Here is a 16,103-nt window from a genome sequence, read left to right on the forward strand (position 1 = left end):
CGTCTGAGGACTCCGCCAAACGGTGGGTTGCTTGTCCCACCAAGCATTCATCTGTGGCGGAGTGGGACGCCTTCCTTAAGATATAATGGCTATTTTCGAGTCGCAGGGCACCATTCCGACCGTGCCTTCAAGAGGAGCCGGTACAGAATGCTCTAGAGCCACCGTTTGCACACCTTCGGGCTCGGGCGGTCGGCGCGATCACCGGGAACCTTCCAGGTCCCTGTCGGACAAGGAGGATTGCCATTTTGCCCGCTCCAGGTCCCGGTCCTCAACACCGTCGAGACCGTTGGAGCCTGTGAGGCCTTGGAAGAAGACAACGCCATCAGCGCCATGTCCGTCGAGGGACTTTCCCGAGGCCCCGGCTCTGAGGAAGTCATCGGCGCCGAGGCCGTCGAAGGACACGCTCGGGGCTCCGGCCTCGAAGCCGCTGTCGAAGTTGTCGGCTCCTTGGTCGACGTCGACCCCACCCCTATTGGTGCCCTCGACGCCTTTTATGGAATTTTTGCCAGAGGTACCCCGGAGAGCTGTAGAAGCTCCTAGGAATGCTTTGGCAAGTCTGTGTGGCCTGTTCTTGACCCATACTGTTCCTCCTCCCATGGTGGACTTGTTCCAACCCTTGGAGTACATTTCAGAGGTTGAGGAAGGGTCTGAGGATGAGGTGCCTCTTGTGGTTCCTGATGACCTGGTGTCTGGTCATAGCCAATTGGAAGACCTTCGTCAATCTTTACATGACGCAAGTGGTCTTGATACCTCCCCGGAGGTTGAGTTCGGCAGGCCTGAGACCGGTACGCATGCTGAATCATCGTACAGGCGTCTCATGTAGAGTGTGACAGAGTATCTGGGGTGGTGTGCTCCACCTGTGGATTTTCTGCAGGATGACCTGACAGATATCCTTGACCAAAGTCCACCCACTGACCCGGTGTTACCATTTCATATGGCCTTACAAAGAAGGGTGGCGGCAGCTTGGACTGCTCCGGAGAGTCTTCCGGCAGTCAATAAGTCGTCCAGCCAGTGGCAACCCCTGCTGCTTGTCCACGCACCCCACTCCGGAGAGTTTGGTGGTACAGGCGGCTACGGCCCCAGCAAAGCAGCCGGCTTACCCTACAATCCCTCCTGATAGGTACGACAAATGCTTTGACGGTTGGGCGAAGAAGGTATTTTCTTCTGGGGGTATGGCTTTACAAGCAGCCAACTCCGTTTGTGCCCTTGAAAGATTTACAACACTCTGTGAAATTGTGTGTCTTTGGTGGCTAACCATATTCCTGAAGGGGAGGAACGGGATGGTTTTCTTGCCCCTCCCCCCCCCCCCGTCAGGATGGCAAGGATGCCATGTGTGAATCCATTCAGTCGGGTCTGGACATGTCAGACTGTGTCAGCCGGTCCATGGCGGCGAGCACCGTGATGCGCAGGTTTGGTGGTTGCGGAAGTCAGGGTTTGTTCCTGATGTACAGTCCTGGCTTCTTAACATGCCCTTTGATGGTGTCCATCTTTTTGGCAACAAGGCTGACGAGAGCCTTGAGAGGTTGCAGACCTCCAAAGCTGCAGCGAAGTAGTTGAGTGCTGCAGTATGTCAACCTCCGCCTTTTAGTCCTAGGGGACAGCAATGGAGGGGAGGTTCCTTTCGATACTACTCTTCTTTTAGTAGATCGAGGGGGCTGCCATTCAAAGGGGCCAACGTAGGTGTACTGGAGGTGGAAAACAAGGTACTCGAGGTTCCAAAGCCTCCCGGGCAGTTGCCTCTTTGCCCTTAGGCACTGCTGCAGCCGATTCCGCTCGGTCATGAGGCCATGTCCCATGGTTCGCCGGTTGGGGGAAGGCTAGCGCAGCATCTTGTAGAATGGCGTGCCACTACTTCAGATGTGTGGGTTCTGGAGATCATACCCACGGCTACTGTCTTCCTTTCCGGCAGAGGACTTGCAACAATCCACCGGGGAATCTCTCTTTGAAGAGTCCGGATCCGCTCCTTGTGCAGGAAATCAAATCCCTGCTGGATAAAGACGCCATAGAACTGGTGCCTGTAGCAGAGAGGAACAAGGGATAGTAGTCCCCATATTTTTTGATCCCGAAAAAGGATGGGGGATTGAGACCCATCATGGACTTGCGTGGCTTGAACAAGCTCCTCAGGAAGGACAAGTTCAAGATGGTTACTCTCTCTCAAATCCTCCAGGCCCTTCAGCTTCAGGATTGGTTGGTGTCTCTCGACCTCATGGATGCTTACTTTCATGTGCCGATTCATCCCAAGCACAAGAAGTACCTGAGGTTCGCGGTTGGCGACTTGCATTTTCAGTTTCTGGTCCTGCCGTTCGGATTGACCTCTGCCCCGAGGGTCATAACCAAGCTGATGGTGGTGATGGCAGCGTATCTCAGGAAAGGGGGATTCAGGTCTACTCTAACTGGACGATTGGTTGATCAGGGCACGTTCTCCCGAGCAAGCCCTGGATCATCTGTCTGTCACCTGCCACTCCCTTCGCAAGCTGGGCTTCTCCCTCAACTTGAAGTCTCATTTGACACCTACCCAGCGGCTCCAGTACATCGGTGCAGTGCTCGACACGTCCCTGGGGCAGTGTTCGCCTCCCCAGGTGAGGACTCACCACATTCTGCAGATGGTGGACAAATTTCAACGTGCCCAGAGTCTCCCGGCGTTCGAGTTCTTGAGGTTGCTCGGCCTCATGGCAACCTGCATTCTACTGGTGCCAGAGGCCAGACTGCGGATGAGATCTTTGCAGTGGGCTCTCAAGATGCAGTGGTCGCAGTTCTTCGGCAGGATGTTGGACCCAGTTCAGATTCCGTCCTCGGTCACCCAGGACCTTCTGTGGTGGGCCGTCGAAGGAAATCTGTTCAGTGAGGCTCCGTTTTGGCAACCATGGCCGGAGGTGACGATCGTGACGGACGCATCCCTCACGGGATGGGGAGTTCATGCCAGCGAGCTGACAGTCACCGGCCGTTGGTCTCCGTCTGAGTCCAGACTCCACATCTGTTAGAGCTGCGGGCTGCCGTCTGTGCGGGGGAAGAATGTCCTGATTATGACGGACAATAAAGTGGCCATGCACTACCTCAACAAAAAGGTGGGGGGGGCAGGTTCACTCCCACTGTGCAGGGAAGCGATGCAGCTCTGGTTCTGGGCCATCCAGCAGGAAATTGCAATCTCAGCAGTTCAACCTGAAGTGCGAAAGATTCTGCTAGCGGGAATTTCCTCCAAGAGGAGCCTTGGGGGACGTGTGCCTAGTGGAGTGGTCCTTCCCACTGCTGTACGCGTTTCCTCCAGTCCCTGTCATTCCGCAGGTGTTGCGGAGGTTCAGTTCCCGGATGATCCTCATTGCTCCGGCATGGGCCAGGAGAGCGTGGTACCCGGATCTTTTAGACATGTCTACGACGTTTTCCCTACCGAGGCGATCTGCTCTCACGGGAAGGGGGTTGAGTTCTCCATCCAGAGGTCAGGTCTCTCAGCCTTCATTCTTGGTATCTGAAAGACTGAGATATAAGGATTGGGACCTCCCTGAGGACATGATGGAAGTGTTGCTTTCGGCCAGAAGGCCTGCAATGAAATCCCTGTACCGCTGCCGTTGGAAGAAGTTCTTCGACTGGTGCAGGGTACAGAAAGTGGATCCTTTCCAATGTTCCATTCCTTTGGTTTTGTCTCTTTTGCCTGCTTTAACCCACAAGGGCCTTCAAGTGGGTACCATTAAGGGTTGACTGGCGGCACTGTCCATATTTATGCGCTCATCTGAGGAATGTTATTTCAAAATTCCTTTGATTTCTCAGTTCTTGAAAGGGCTAACTCATGTGTTTCCACCGTCGCCTTTACAGGTGCCTGGTTGGGATTTGAACTTAGTGTTAAAGTGGGAGATGATGGGAGCTCCGTTTGAGCCCTTACATTCTTGTCCTTTGAGATGGTTAACCTTTAAAACTGTATTTTTAGATGTGGTTACTTCCGCTCGCTGAGTGAGTTGCAGGCACTATCCGCTAAGCCACCCTTCACGGTGTTCCATAAGGACAGGGTTGTCCTTAGGGTTTGTCCTTCCTTTTTTCCGAAGGTTTTCTCTGAATTTCATTTGAGCCAGGTCATTGTTCTGTCGTTCTATCCTCCTCCGCATCCTAAGGAAGAGGAGAGGCTCCATTGGTTGGATCCTAGGAGAGCTTTAAGTTTCTACATCTCACGCATGTCCCAGGTCCGAGTGGACGATCAGCTCTTTGTAGGATACACTGGAAGGCGCTTAGTGCAAGCTCTTGCTAAGCAGACTTTGTCTAGATGGATTATCTTGACAATCTCTGAATGTTACCGTTTGGCGGGTAAGGACCCTCCGGTAGGCTTGCGTGCCCATTCTACTAGGGGTGTGGCTGCCTCTACTGCTTTGAAGAGCAGTGTTCCCATTCGTAACATTTGTGAAGCAGCCACATGGGCCTCTGTCTATACTTTTGTAAAAAAATACTCCCTGGATTCTATCCATGGGCAAGATTTGGCCTTTGGCAAGGCGGTCCTCTATTCTGCAATTTAATTGGGCATTCTAAAATTCTAAATTCTTTTCCCACCTCCATACGTTGGTACTGCTTTGGGAGTATGTCATAGTTGTGGAATACGTCGGAGGAACCAATCCCCTTGAAGAACAAGTTACTTTCTTACCTGGTAACGTTCTTTCGATGGGATGTTCCGACGACGTATTCCACATCGAACCCTCCCTACCTGCCCCTCTACAGAATTTCTTATGCGATAGCAGCTTCGTTTCCGCAAGGCTTTCTGTAGTCATACTGGCAGAAGATTGGTGCCACACGTTCTGGGGGGAAAAACTACAACTGAGGCTACGGGCGTTGTGCGTCCTACTTATAACATCCAGTGATGTCAACTGTCGGAGGAGTCCTCGAGGGAGCGTATCGACGTAGGACGCCTATGCCGAAAAAAGTTTCCGAAGCAGCACATCTGTGGTAATTACCTGTCATAGATGTGGAATACGTCGTCGGAACATCCCATCGATAGAACGTTACCAGGTAAGAAAGTAACTTGTTCATCTTGTACTAAGGGTAGTTCCCTGCAAGAGGGGGCTGGGGGGAGAGGACTATCTGGCATGCACTAGCAATTCCTTGGGAACTATGCGTTCAACCCACTCCTGCTGATACCTTTTGAAGCTACATATGGTTCCCCTAGGGAATGTGATATGATGGGGTTTGTACCTTCTGCCTTGAAGGTTGGTGGACGGGAGGGGCAGGATTACCTCCCTGTTGAAGCTTCAATGCTTGAAGGATGGGGTGACTCAAATTTCTCTTCTACCATCAAATGAATTCCTGGGGCTACAGAGGGACATATACCTACTCCAGATAGCGCTTTACTAAACGGGTAGGCGTGTTCATTCCCTAGAGCCCCTGTGGGTCCATCAAGAAAGATGGATAATGTGACTGTCCTATTAGGACATACAGAGTAACTTTTTTCTAGGAAACAGCATCTCTTTACTTGGGGGAACCCTGCATTCCATCTGCCTGCTGTAAGTTTAAAAACAAAATCATGTTTATACTGCTGGTAGGGCTATGCTTGTTTGAAGTGGTGTTCACTGACAAGATCGCTGGCGCCTTGCATGCAGCAGTCCTTATTCATCATCCATCAGGTGAACCAACCTACCACACATCCTGCATAATACTGTGAAGACCAGACATGAGACTTGTATTGTGAGCTGCGGCTGGGTGCTCCACTGGCTATACCAGTCTACTGGGCCCCCCTCTTGCATTTAGCATTTTCCTGTGCTTTGTTGCATTAGGACTTCCTGCAGCCAGGACACCAAAACATTTAGAAGGTGGCTGATTACATGCCAACAATATCTGTACCTACAAAAATATAGATGTATCTACCCGCATTTGTTTTCTAGTCTTTCTTGCCTGGAAGAAACAACATACTTTGCAATGCAGGAAGCCAGCAGGTGTTAATCAGAGCTTCGAACCACATCCGGTTACTCTCACCCAGTCTATTAAACAGGTTGCCCTCTGGCTCTAGCTATGGAGACCCACCCCTGCCCAGAAAAATATATGAATACTCTCAGCAACACCTTTATATCACAGTATGAAAAAGTGCAAACTGCAAAACTGCAGCCATTTAGTCAAATAACTTTACCTATAAAAGACAATCCTAACAGAGCAAAAATCCTTCACCCTCCATCCATGTGCTCCTTTCAGCTAAGAGGCCCGCTGTGAATTCAATTTATGCCTGCAGGTGGCGCACATTTTCGATTTGGTGTCAGCAAATGGATCCTGATCCTTTATCCTGTCTGCTATTCTGTGTTGGATTTTCTGCTATCCTTGGCCCACGCAGTCCTACAGATTAGCACTGTAAAGGGATACCTCACTGCTATTTTGGTGTTCAAGAGGTCGTCAGGATAGGTTTCATGCTTCACAATCCCCACTATAATGCAGTTCTTGCAGGGCTTGTGTAACCAGTTTCGTCCTCGCCAGTTTGTGGTTCTGGCGTGGGATTTGAATTTAGTTTTGACTTTTATTATGGGTGCCCCTCCAATCCTGTTGTATTCAAATACACACCCTTAAAGTAATTGTTCTGGTTACCCTCACTTTCACGAAACCAGGGACTGAGCCCTAGGTGTTTGTTTTGTATCCTTATTTGTTTTTTTCCAAAGAAAAGTACTTGGAGAGGAAGGGCCTCTTTTCTGCCGAAAGTGGTCTCTGATTTCTATCTCTCTCAGAAGATCCATCTACCAGGATGCAAAGTGGGCATCTCTACGCACGTTCACTAGGTAATACTGCTTGGATTCCTGTGCGGGACAGGATGCTGTTTTGGTTGGGCAGTCCTCCTGAGTTTTCTGCTCTAGGAGGTGTCCTTGCTTCCTCCCTCTTCCAGATCTACACTTTGGGTGTCAATTGTAGATGGGAGGAAGGAATCCATTAGAAGTACAAATTACTTAACTCTGGTAATGTTCTTTCTGATGGATGTTCGTCTCACGGTTTCCTCTTGGCCTTCTCTACCTATCCCTCATGGCGGATAGCTGGTACATCATCAGTTCTGTAGCTTCTCCGCTTCAGAGTGCTAAGAGAAAGGGGTGAACTGCAGTCACGGGGCACATCACCTCAATGTGTACTGCCTTGACGTCCGGTGAGGGGCGAATAGAGGCGTTGGGTGGAGCTGATGCAGAGAGGTGCTGGGGTCCAGATATCCTAGATGAGGAATCTGTGGAAGGAACATCGGCAAGAAGTAATTTGTTCTTCTTCCAAAGGCGGTCTGATTTTCATCTGTCTCAAAAGATCCATCTTTCTTTGTTTTTTCTTCCGTCTCACCCTTCCAAGGCTGAGGAGCGGTTCCATCGGCTGGACCCAGTGCGGGCTGTCAGCTACTGTGTTTCTCGGACCAGGAAATATTACCTAGTTACTCTGCTGCCAGTGCTGCAGGACTGTGACCTAACAGACGCTGTCAAGGTGGAACATTCTCTGCATCTCGGAATGCTATGATCTGGTTGGTAAAGAAGGTATTGGCGCAGCATTTGGCCAGAGGTGTGGCTGCCACCTCTGCCCTGCAGATGGAATATCTTTCCTGGACATCTGCCAGGTAGCAACGTGGGGGCCTGTGCACATGTTTGCTAAGCATTACTGCTTGGATTCCCTTTCAGGTCAGAACGCCTGAGGTTTCTTGTCTACGTGTTGTCCTTGCTTCCGCCGCCTCTTCCAGATATATACGTACTGCTATGGGAGTCTATCATAGATGAGGATTCCATGGGATGAAGGAATCCATTAGAACAAATTATCTACCTCTCTGTAATGTTCTTTCTGATGGATGTTCCTCCTATGGATTCCTCATCGACCCTCCCTATGTGCCTTTCTTGGCCGATAGCCAATGCACAATCTGTTCCGTGGTCCCTCCTTGTCAGAGTGCTAGGGGAAAAAGGGGGTTGTATAGAGGGCACAGCGTCTCTATATATACTTGGCACGATGTTGCACCTGGTGCATAGAGGCGGAGGGCAGAGCCAGCGCGGATATCCGCTGTGCCACCTGGTGGCAAACATTTCTGCAGGTCAGCTTCGCTGTGGATAGGATTTCGTAGGTAAGGAATCCGTGAGAGGAACATCAATCGGAAAGAGTTGAGTAATTTGTCCTCCTAGAGTGGTCGCTGTACTTTACAGGTAAGCAGTGCTATTTGAGTATTGAAAACCATACTGCAGTTTCTCAGTGCATTTATTTTTTAATGGAGGCACGATTTAAATGTTTTGTTTTTCTTTTGTCATAGGGATACAACCGGCATAAAGGCCTGTCGCTCCACTTAATTAAGGTAATATTTTTATTTGAAGTCCATCTTGTGAAAAAAGTGTTGTGTTGAAGTGATTGTTAAATTGTGGCAGAATAAGGACGTTCGATTGACCGCAGTCATTGCCTCATTTTAATCTGTCCTTTTTATGTGCGTTTACACATTAAGCAGGATTTCTTTTTAATGGTTGGATGCCATAGAATATCCAAGTATACATAATGTGAACACATGTAAAAAAATAAAATGCTCCCGAAAAGGTTGCATTTGTTCAGTATGTACGACATTAAATAGAATGCATATTCTCCACATGCCCCCTCGTAAGCCCTATCCCTGCAAATGCAATCTCAGGGGGGGTGTTCATTAACCTGCATATTTTAAAGTTGCAGTTGCATGCATGCTATTATTCCGACTTACTTTTTCTCATATTAGCCCATTTGTATCCCCGATTTCACCTAACCTTTTCTTGTTTGGGTACACGACCACTCCTGCTTTCACTTATTCATGTGCTTAACCAACAATTACCCTCCTATCCTTTGCCATCTTCTCCCCAGTCATCTTAACAATTACCTCATTGCAAATCTGTACAGTTTTCACAGCTCTGTTCCTTTTTACCAGTATGGTGATTTCGAAATATGAGGTTTGGGTATAGTGTTTTTTCGCCCCAAGCAACTGCACACCAACTGAGCACATCTGCTATTCGTGTCAGCACTCTTTTGTAGCCTGGTGCCTTTAGATTGACTGATATGCATTAGAAATCCCAGGGGAAAGGCATTGTAGGCAAAGACCTTGAACACTTGTCCCCTTCTGCTTTCTGAGATTGGGTAGGGGTGCGGTGGAGGTGTGAGGGAAAATTAAATCAATTGTGGTGGGGATCGGGGGGGCTGGGGGGATGCAGGAGCCAACCAGAGGGAGCTTGCAGGGAGGCGTAGTTGCAGGGTTGTGAAATTCCTGCCACTATTTATCGCACATTAGTGCCTGGAATTCCACGATCCTCAATGGCTCCTTGGCCTATAAAATTCTAATGCGGGTGGTAAACTATTAGAAAATATTAATTTCCAATCCATCAGTTTAAGATGGACTGTCTAGATCTTCTCTGCTGCACAATTAGATTGGGTATCAGCAGCACCCATTGTCAAGTGGAGGCATCTGCAGCTTTGTTTTCCAGTATTCTGTAAAGCTTCAGTTTTAAGGCTAAGCGCAGTATTTATTTCATTGGATTGCTTTTCTGCCACAGATTCCTCCTCAGACAGATATCCATACAGCATCCTCTGCTTGGAAAACATTTCGGCATCGGATGTAGTGCACCTTGACTCGGCCATTGATCCGTCTTGACTCAAAGCGGTCGTCGACTCTGGGCGTGATGTCGGTCATCAAACATATACTGCGTCTCTACGCCCCTGTACCTGAGTTCCTTTTTTTCTGTGCGCTCAGCATGCTGCTCACGGAACAGCTCTCACGAGAATTTTTTTCATCCGAATAATTTGTCATTTGTACAGCTATTTCCACAACATGTTCACTCCCAAGATGTCTGGCTTCGAGCGGTGCAAGGACTGCAGTTCCAAGATGTCCATCACGGACCCACATGGTGTCTGCGTGCGGTTGCACGGTGTCGATCACGTCACCAAGGACTGTGGTTCTTGCAAGAAGATGAACCGAAATCGTTACAGGAGAAGGCTGTGTAACTTGCGGTAGGCCGGCCCGCAGTCAAATCTCCAGCCCGCTCAACCACCCTGTCGTAGAGGCTTGATACAGAGGGGCCTACTCCAGAAAAAGACGATGGGCATCGGAAGAAAGCAAAAACAAGTCACACTCTGAGCCATTACTCTCCCTCCCATAAAAATAAAAGGGGCTATCGACGCAGGCACAAATCGGACCCGTCGGATGAACCCGGGAAGTAGTCGTCAGAGCCTACATCCAAGGCCGAGTGTGAGGCTTTGAAAAAGCAGTTGCTCGATATATTTCAGAAAGCGGCTGCGGGTACCGGTGATCCCTTGAAGCAGCAGGCTTGGGCGGTGCCTGGTAACCCCAGCCCCAAGCTGACCGCCATGATGTTGTCATCAAACCTCTCTGGCTTTTGCGCCGAATGTGGCTGGTATGACTTCAGCCGCGTTGGTAGCCGGTGCGCCCTGACGCAGATTACTACCAGTGTGCCCCCCGCGCTGAAGTGTCTTTCGGCGCTGGTTGTCCCAGGACTGTCGACATCCGCGTCGGTAGCCAGACTATCGTACATCCCGCAGTTGAGAGACAAGTTTTTTAGCACAATGGCGACGATTTTCGACAATGACGGCCAGATGTCATGGGGTTTCGACCCTACTTATGCAGGCAATGGAGGTAGAGACTTTTCACTGAGCAGGCATTTTTAGTCACCTTAGCTGAGGGCCTCCATGATGCCAGTGGCCTGGACACCTCTCCTGACTTGGAGACGCAGCAGGCTTACCCTTATGGGCATGCAAATGCTAAAAACCATGCCACAGTGGATAGGGTGTTGGATACCCTAGGTTGGAGTGCCCCAGCCAGACCTTTATCAGGTTACAAACTCAGACATTCTGGAGGAAGGAACCTCTACAGAGAGGGCCATGCCATTTATTTTGGATATTGCCAACCCCATTGACACCTTATGAGGTCATGCACTGCTCCCTTGGTGAATTCCGACTTCACAAAGAATTATCGCCGGCAAGCGGAGATTATCTCTCAATTTATACCACGCAAGAGGGGTTATTGGTGCAGGCGGCCACTGTTAACACTAGGCCAGCCACATCTATAATCCCAACGGATAGGGAAGGAAATATGGTTGACGCCCTAGCCAAGAAGGTGTTCTTTTCGGGAGTCTAGCCCTTAAGGCGATTAATCTGTCATGCGCATTCACAAAGTACACATTTGGCTTGTGGAGGGCTATCGGGGTAGCCGCTGAGTACATTCCCAAAAAGGGACATGCAGGAGGGCTTCCAGAGAATTGTGGATGATGATGGTAAGCAGGTGGCCCGGCAGTCGTTACAGGCGGGCATGGACATCCAGAAGATCTATGGGGTCCGCGACTGTCTTGAGGAGACAGGCTTATCTTCACACGTCTAGGTTTTTGCCCAACGTCCAAAACAAGTTACTGGACATCACCTTTGGCAGTGAGAATCTGTTCGCCCCTAAGGCTGGCGAGTATTTAGAGAAATGTAAGGACTCCAAGCTTACTGCCAAATTTCTGGGCCTAGCTGTCCAGCAGCTGGCTAAATCTGCCTTTAGCTTCACCTCAAGGGGAAGAGGATACAAATTCTAAATCCCCTTTGGCAGGAAGGCTCTGCTCCTGCAATCCAGGTCGGGCAGAGGCATTTCTTGCACTCTGGAAGGGGCCGGGGGGCCTCCAGAAGGCCAGCAGGTGGTGGCAGAAGCAGCTGGGGTGGACCCAGGTTTCCCTGGTTGGAGGGCGGATAGGTGAGTGAGCACTGGCCCCAATGGTGGAAGTTTACCTCCGATGCCTGGGTGCTTCAGCTTGTCCAATGGGGGTTACTGTCTGCCTTTCTTGAAGAGGCCGCCGGACAGACCACCCCTTCTCCTCAGCCACCGAACAGGAGCCCCAGGAAGAGCAACAATCCCTGCTTTTGGAGGGTTCCGTGGGAGAGGTACCTCCCGGGCAGAGCAGGTTGGGCTGGCATTACCAGTATTTCCTGGTACCCAGGAAAGTGGTGATGACTCTGTCCCATGTTAGACCTAAGGGTCTTGAAAAAGTTCCTGAGAAAGGACAAGTTCAAGATGGTGACATTGAGAGAAATGATCCACGCTCCCAGTCTTCAGGACTGGCTGGTGTCAATAGATCCCCAGGAGTCATATTTCCACATGCCGATCCACCATAAGCACAAGGAATTCCTGAGATTCTTCATAGGGGATAAGCACTACCAGTTCAAGGTTCTCCCCCTTGGTTTGACCTCCTCTCCAAGGGTCGTCACCAAGCTAATGGCACTAGTCGCGACCCACCTCAGGAGATCCGGCGTCCATGTGTTTCCATACCTCGACTGGTTGATCTGAGGGACTTTCATGCAGCAAGTTTTGTTCCATCTCAAGGGTACTTGCTTGCTACTATACAGGCTGGGCTTCTCCCTAAACTTACAGAAGTCCTATACAAATCCAGCACTGAGGCTACAGTTCATCATAGCGGTCCTGGGCACCTTGGCTTTGCCCCTGAGGAGCGAGTTGCCGGTGTCTGGTAAATGGTTCAACTGTTCAGAGACCCACACCACCTTGCCAGCCCTTTCTTTCCTCTGCCTATTGGGTCTCATGCCTGTTGCATTTTTCTAGTGCCAGAGGCCAGACTGCAAATGCAGTATCTGCAATGGCTCCTGCCGGGTCAATGGTCCCAGCACTTTGTCACTTCAAAGGACATTCTAAAAGTGTCCAGATTGGTGGCTAACAGTCTCTCTTGGTGTGCCAGGAGCAGGAACGTGTTGGCCATGGAGCCGTTCTGGTCACGGATGAGTCTCTGATGGGCTGGGGCGCTCACTGCAAGGATTTCAGGTGAGCCGTCTTTGGTCTGTGATGGAAGCTCCATAGCACATTAACAGGCTGGAGCTGCGGGCAATCAAGTTATCCCTGAAAGCATTTGCACCCTCACGTCCTGATTGACAGGCAATACAGTGGCTATGCACTACCTGAACAAACAAGGTGACATGCGCTCTCCTCCTGTTTGCAGAGAGGCGATGCAGCTGTATTTTAGTATTTTAGTATTTTATTTATTTCTATAGCGCACCAGGCCCAGGGGCATCCGGGCGCTTAACTTAGTTACAACAAGATGAAAGCATGACAAGGCAATGTGACAGAGTATTACAAGATTATTACAGGAAGATATACAAAATTTACAACATATACATTCAAATGAATATCGATAAGGCAGTGATTTACAGGATAGTTAATAAGGGATGCCGAGTAGGTCAAAGTGCAAGTAGGGCAGTGAGCTGATGTTAGCAGTCTTGGGCGGATAGCCATGCTTTGGTAAGATATTTGAATTTCAGGAAGGAAGGTTCTGCTCTAAGGTCATTGGGGAGTGAGTTCCAAAGTTTGGCTGCCAGGATGGGGAAGCTGGTTCCACCAGATCTTAGGAGATTAAAGCGCGGGATGACAAGGCAGTTGGCTTGGGCCGCTCTGCGAGGTCTGGTGGAATTGTGGATAGAGAATCTGTTAGCCAGGTAGCGAGGGGCTTGGTTGTGGAGGCATTTGTGTGTGAGAGCCAAGGACTTCAAGGAGATGCGCTGTGGGATAGAGAGCCAGTGCAGGTTGCGCCTGGTGTCAGATATATGCTGGCGCCTAGGAATGTTAAGGGCCGCTCTGATCGCATTGTTTTGGACAATTTGTAGCTTATTTAAGTTGCGGAGATTAGTACCTAGATAGAGGGCATTACAGTAGTCAACCTTGGATAGAACAAGGGTCCTGGCCAAGGTTACGCAGTTGGCAGTGGTTAGGAACGGGCGACAGGCGGTGATGAGCTTGCAAGTAAGCGCTGCTGCAGATGAGACTGCGTTGGATTGTCTAGTCAAGGATAGGGTTGAGTCGATGTAAATCCCAAGGGTTTTCGTGTCCTTAGCAATCGGGATGGTATTCCCATCGATGGTGAAAGACTTGAAGGCAGGGTTAAGTTTAGTGAGTTTTTGTGGTGAACCAAGAATGAGGAGCTCTGTCTTTTCATCATTTAGGCAGAGGCCGTGCTGGGCCATCCACGCTTGGATGACCTGGTAGATGGAGTTGATGGCAAGGGAGTCAGTTGTGTAATCGCCTGTGATGGGGATGAGTATCTGTGTGTCATCAGCGTAATTGGTATACGTGACGCCCAAGTGATCCAAAATATCGAAAAGGGGTTTGGTAAACACGTTATATAACGTGGGCGAGATACAAGACCCTTGAGGCACACCACAGGCGACCGGAGCGGGTGGTGCGGCCGCAAGTGGGGAGAATACACGCATAGATCTATTATCCAGGAAGGATCTGATCCAAGTGGCGGCATTTTCTGAGAAGTGTGCGGCCGATTTGAGGTGATGGCAGAGAATTTTGTGATTGACGAGATCAAAGGCAGCAGAGAGGTCCAGGAGAAGTAATAATGCCAGTTTGCCTTTGTCTTTGAGATCTTCGATCTGCGTTTTTAAGTCAATAAGGGCGGTCTCAGTGCCATGGCGAGGCCGGAAGCCTGATTGCCTGAGTCCCAGAAGGTTATTAGATTCAAGGTATTCCTGAATTTGTAGGTAGGCCGCGCGGTCGAGGATTTTTAGTAAAAAAGGTACAGTGGTAATTGGTCTGTAGTTTGTAGGTATACTGGGATCGAGGGTAGGTTTTTTCAGAAGCGGGATGACCCATGCATCCTTAAGATTGTCCGGTACAATCCCAGAGCTAAAGGAGGAGTTGATGAGCGTAGTGATGAAAGGTGCTAGGTCGTGAGCAGCTTCCTTGATAATAGGTGCAGGACAGAGGTCACCCTGACAATTGGACGGTTTAAGGCTAGTGATAATCTTTTCCACTTCGAGAATGGAGAGTGGAGAGAAGCTAAAAGGAGTCAGAGAGTCTGTGATAGAGGGGTTTGTGGTAGGTATAGGGATCTGTAGAGGGTTGGATTGAAGGCTAGATTGTTTGTTGTTAATTTTAATTTGGAGAGTGGCAATCTTACCTAGGAGAGCTTCTTGGATTTTGGAGCACCAGGTGCTATCTTTGGTACATGTGTCAGGTGGGGTAACAGGAGTTTCAAGTTCTTTTAGAATTTTAAACAATTCTTTGGTATTAGATTTGGCTTGCTCGATGCGTTTGTTATATGTGTCTTTTTTTGCCTGGAATATAGCTTCCTTGTAGTTAAGGGTGGCCAGGAGTACGCGTGATTTGTTAGCTAGAGAGTGATTGCTTCTCCAGTGGGATTCTGCAATTCGTTTTTCTTTGCGTAGTGCTCTGAGATGGAGAGTAAACCAGGAGTTTAGGTGGGCTCGAGGTTTAGATTTTCTCAGTTTCGAAGGTGCAATGGTGTCTAAGGCTGTAAGCATGGCCCGGTTGAAGGTGTCGACCAGGGCCGTAGGGTCAGAGCATGATGGATCCAGAACATTAAGAGCTGGAAGGAGGAGGGGTAGGAGTCTATCGCAGGTAATGTTGCGTTTGTTACGGGTGGCCATAGCCGGGGCAATGTTGTGAGGGAGGCTGATAGGTTTGGACTCAATATTGAATGTAATTAAGTTGTGGTCTGTCCAGGCGCACTGTTGGTTAGAGGTGATGTTGATGGGACAGTTGAGGGCGGCTAGCCAGTCAAGGGTTCTGCCCTTGTTGTGGGTAGGTTGGTTTAGGAACTGAGTGAATCCAGCATTAGTGAGGATGTTGTCAATAGACGAAGCAGCGGTGTCCTTGGGGTCGTTGAGGCCTAAATTGAAATCCCCCAGTATCATAACCTGGGAGGTAACTTTGGTGCTGTGTGTGAAGATGTTGGAGAGGTCCTCCGCGAAGGAAGATAGTGGGCCGGGTGGCCGGTAGAGTAGATGAAAGGTGATAGAATGGTTGGGTGTGAGAGCTAGTTTAGCAGTCAGTGCTTCCAGAGTGGAGGAGTGATGTGTGGCTGAGAGGTGGAAGTTCAAAGCGTTTTTGTGGATGATGGCGATGCCACCTCCTTTAGATTGGATGGAATTACGGTCATGTCTGATAATGTTGTAGTCAGGAGGGATAGCGAGGGAGAGAAGAGGACCTGAAGCTGGGTGGAGCCAGGTTTCAGTGATTGCTAAGAAGTCGAGGTCAAGGTTGAGGATCAAGTCAGCTACTTCTAGGGCGTGAGCCGGGAGTGATCTGGCGTTGATTAGCGCGCCTTTGATGTTGTTTAAGTTAGGGGAGTTGGAAGATGGTGGTAGATTAGGTGAAAGTGTAGGTGGTGACAGAGGGA

The 16,103-nt window shown here is 49.6% G+C and overlaps 1 protein-coding gene across 1 annotated transcript in view; it reads left to right on the top strand.

Annotated features, from left to right (window-relative positions):
- Nucleotides 1–16,103, top strand: part of CENPI (centromere protein I) — a 1,093,019-nt gene that overhangs the window by 1,009,669 nt on the left and 67,247 nt on the right. The window contains exon 20 of the mRNA XM_069613020.1: nucleotides 8,210–8,251. Coding sequence (XP_069469121.1) covers nucleotides 8,210–8,251 — 42 coding nt within the window. The remainder of the gene's footprint in view (nucleotides 1–8,209; nucleotides 8,252–16,103) is intronic.

This window comes from Ambystoma mexicanum, chromosome 5p (assembly GCF_040938575.1).
Source record: "Ambystoma mexicanum isolate Mex_15411 chromosome 5p, UKY_AmexF1_1, whole genome shotgun sequence".
Classification (NCBI taxonomy): Eukaryota; Metazoa; Chordata; class Amphibia; order Caudata; family Ambystomatidae; genus Ambystoma; species Ambystoma mexicanum.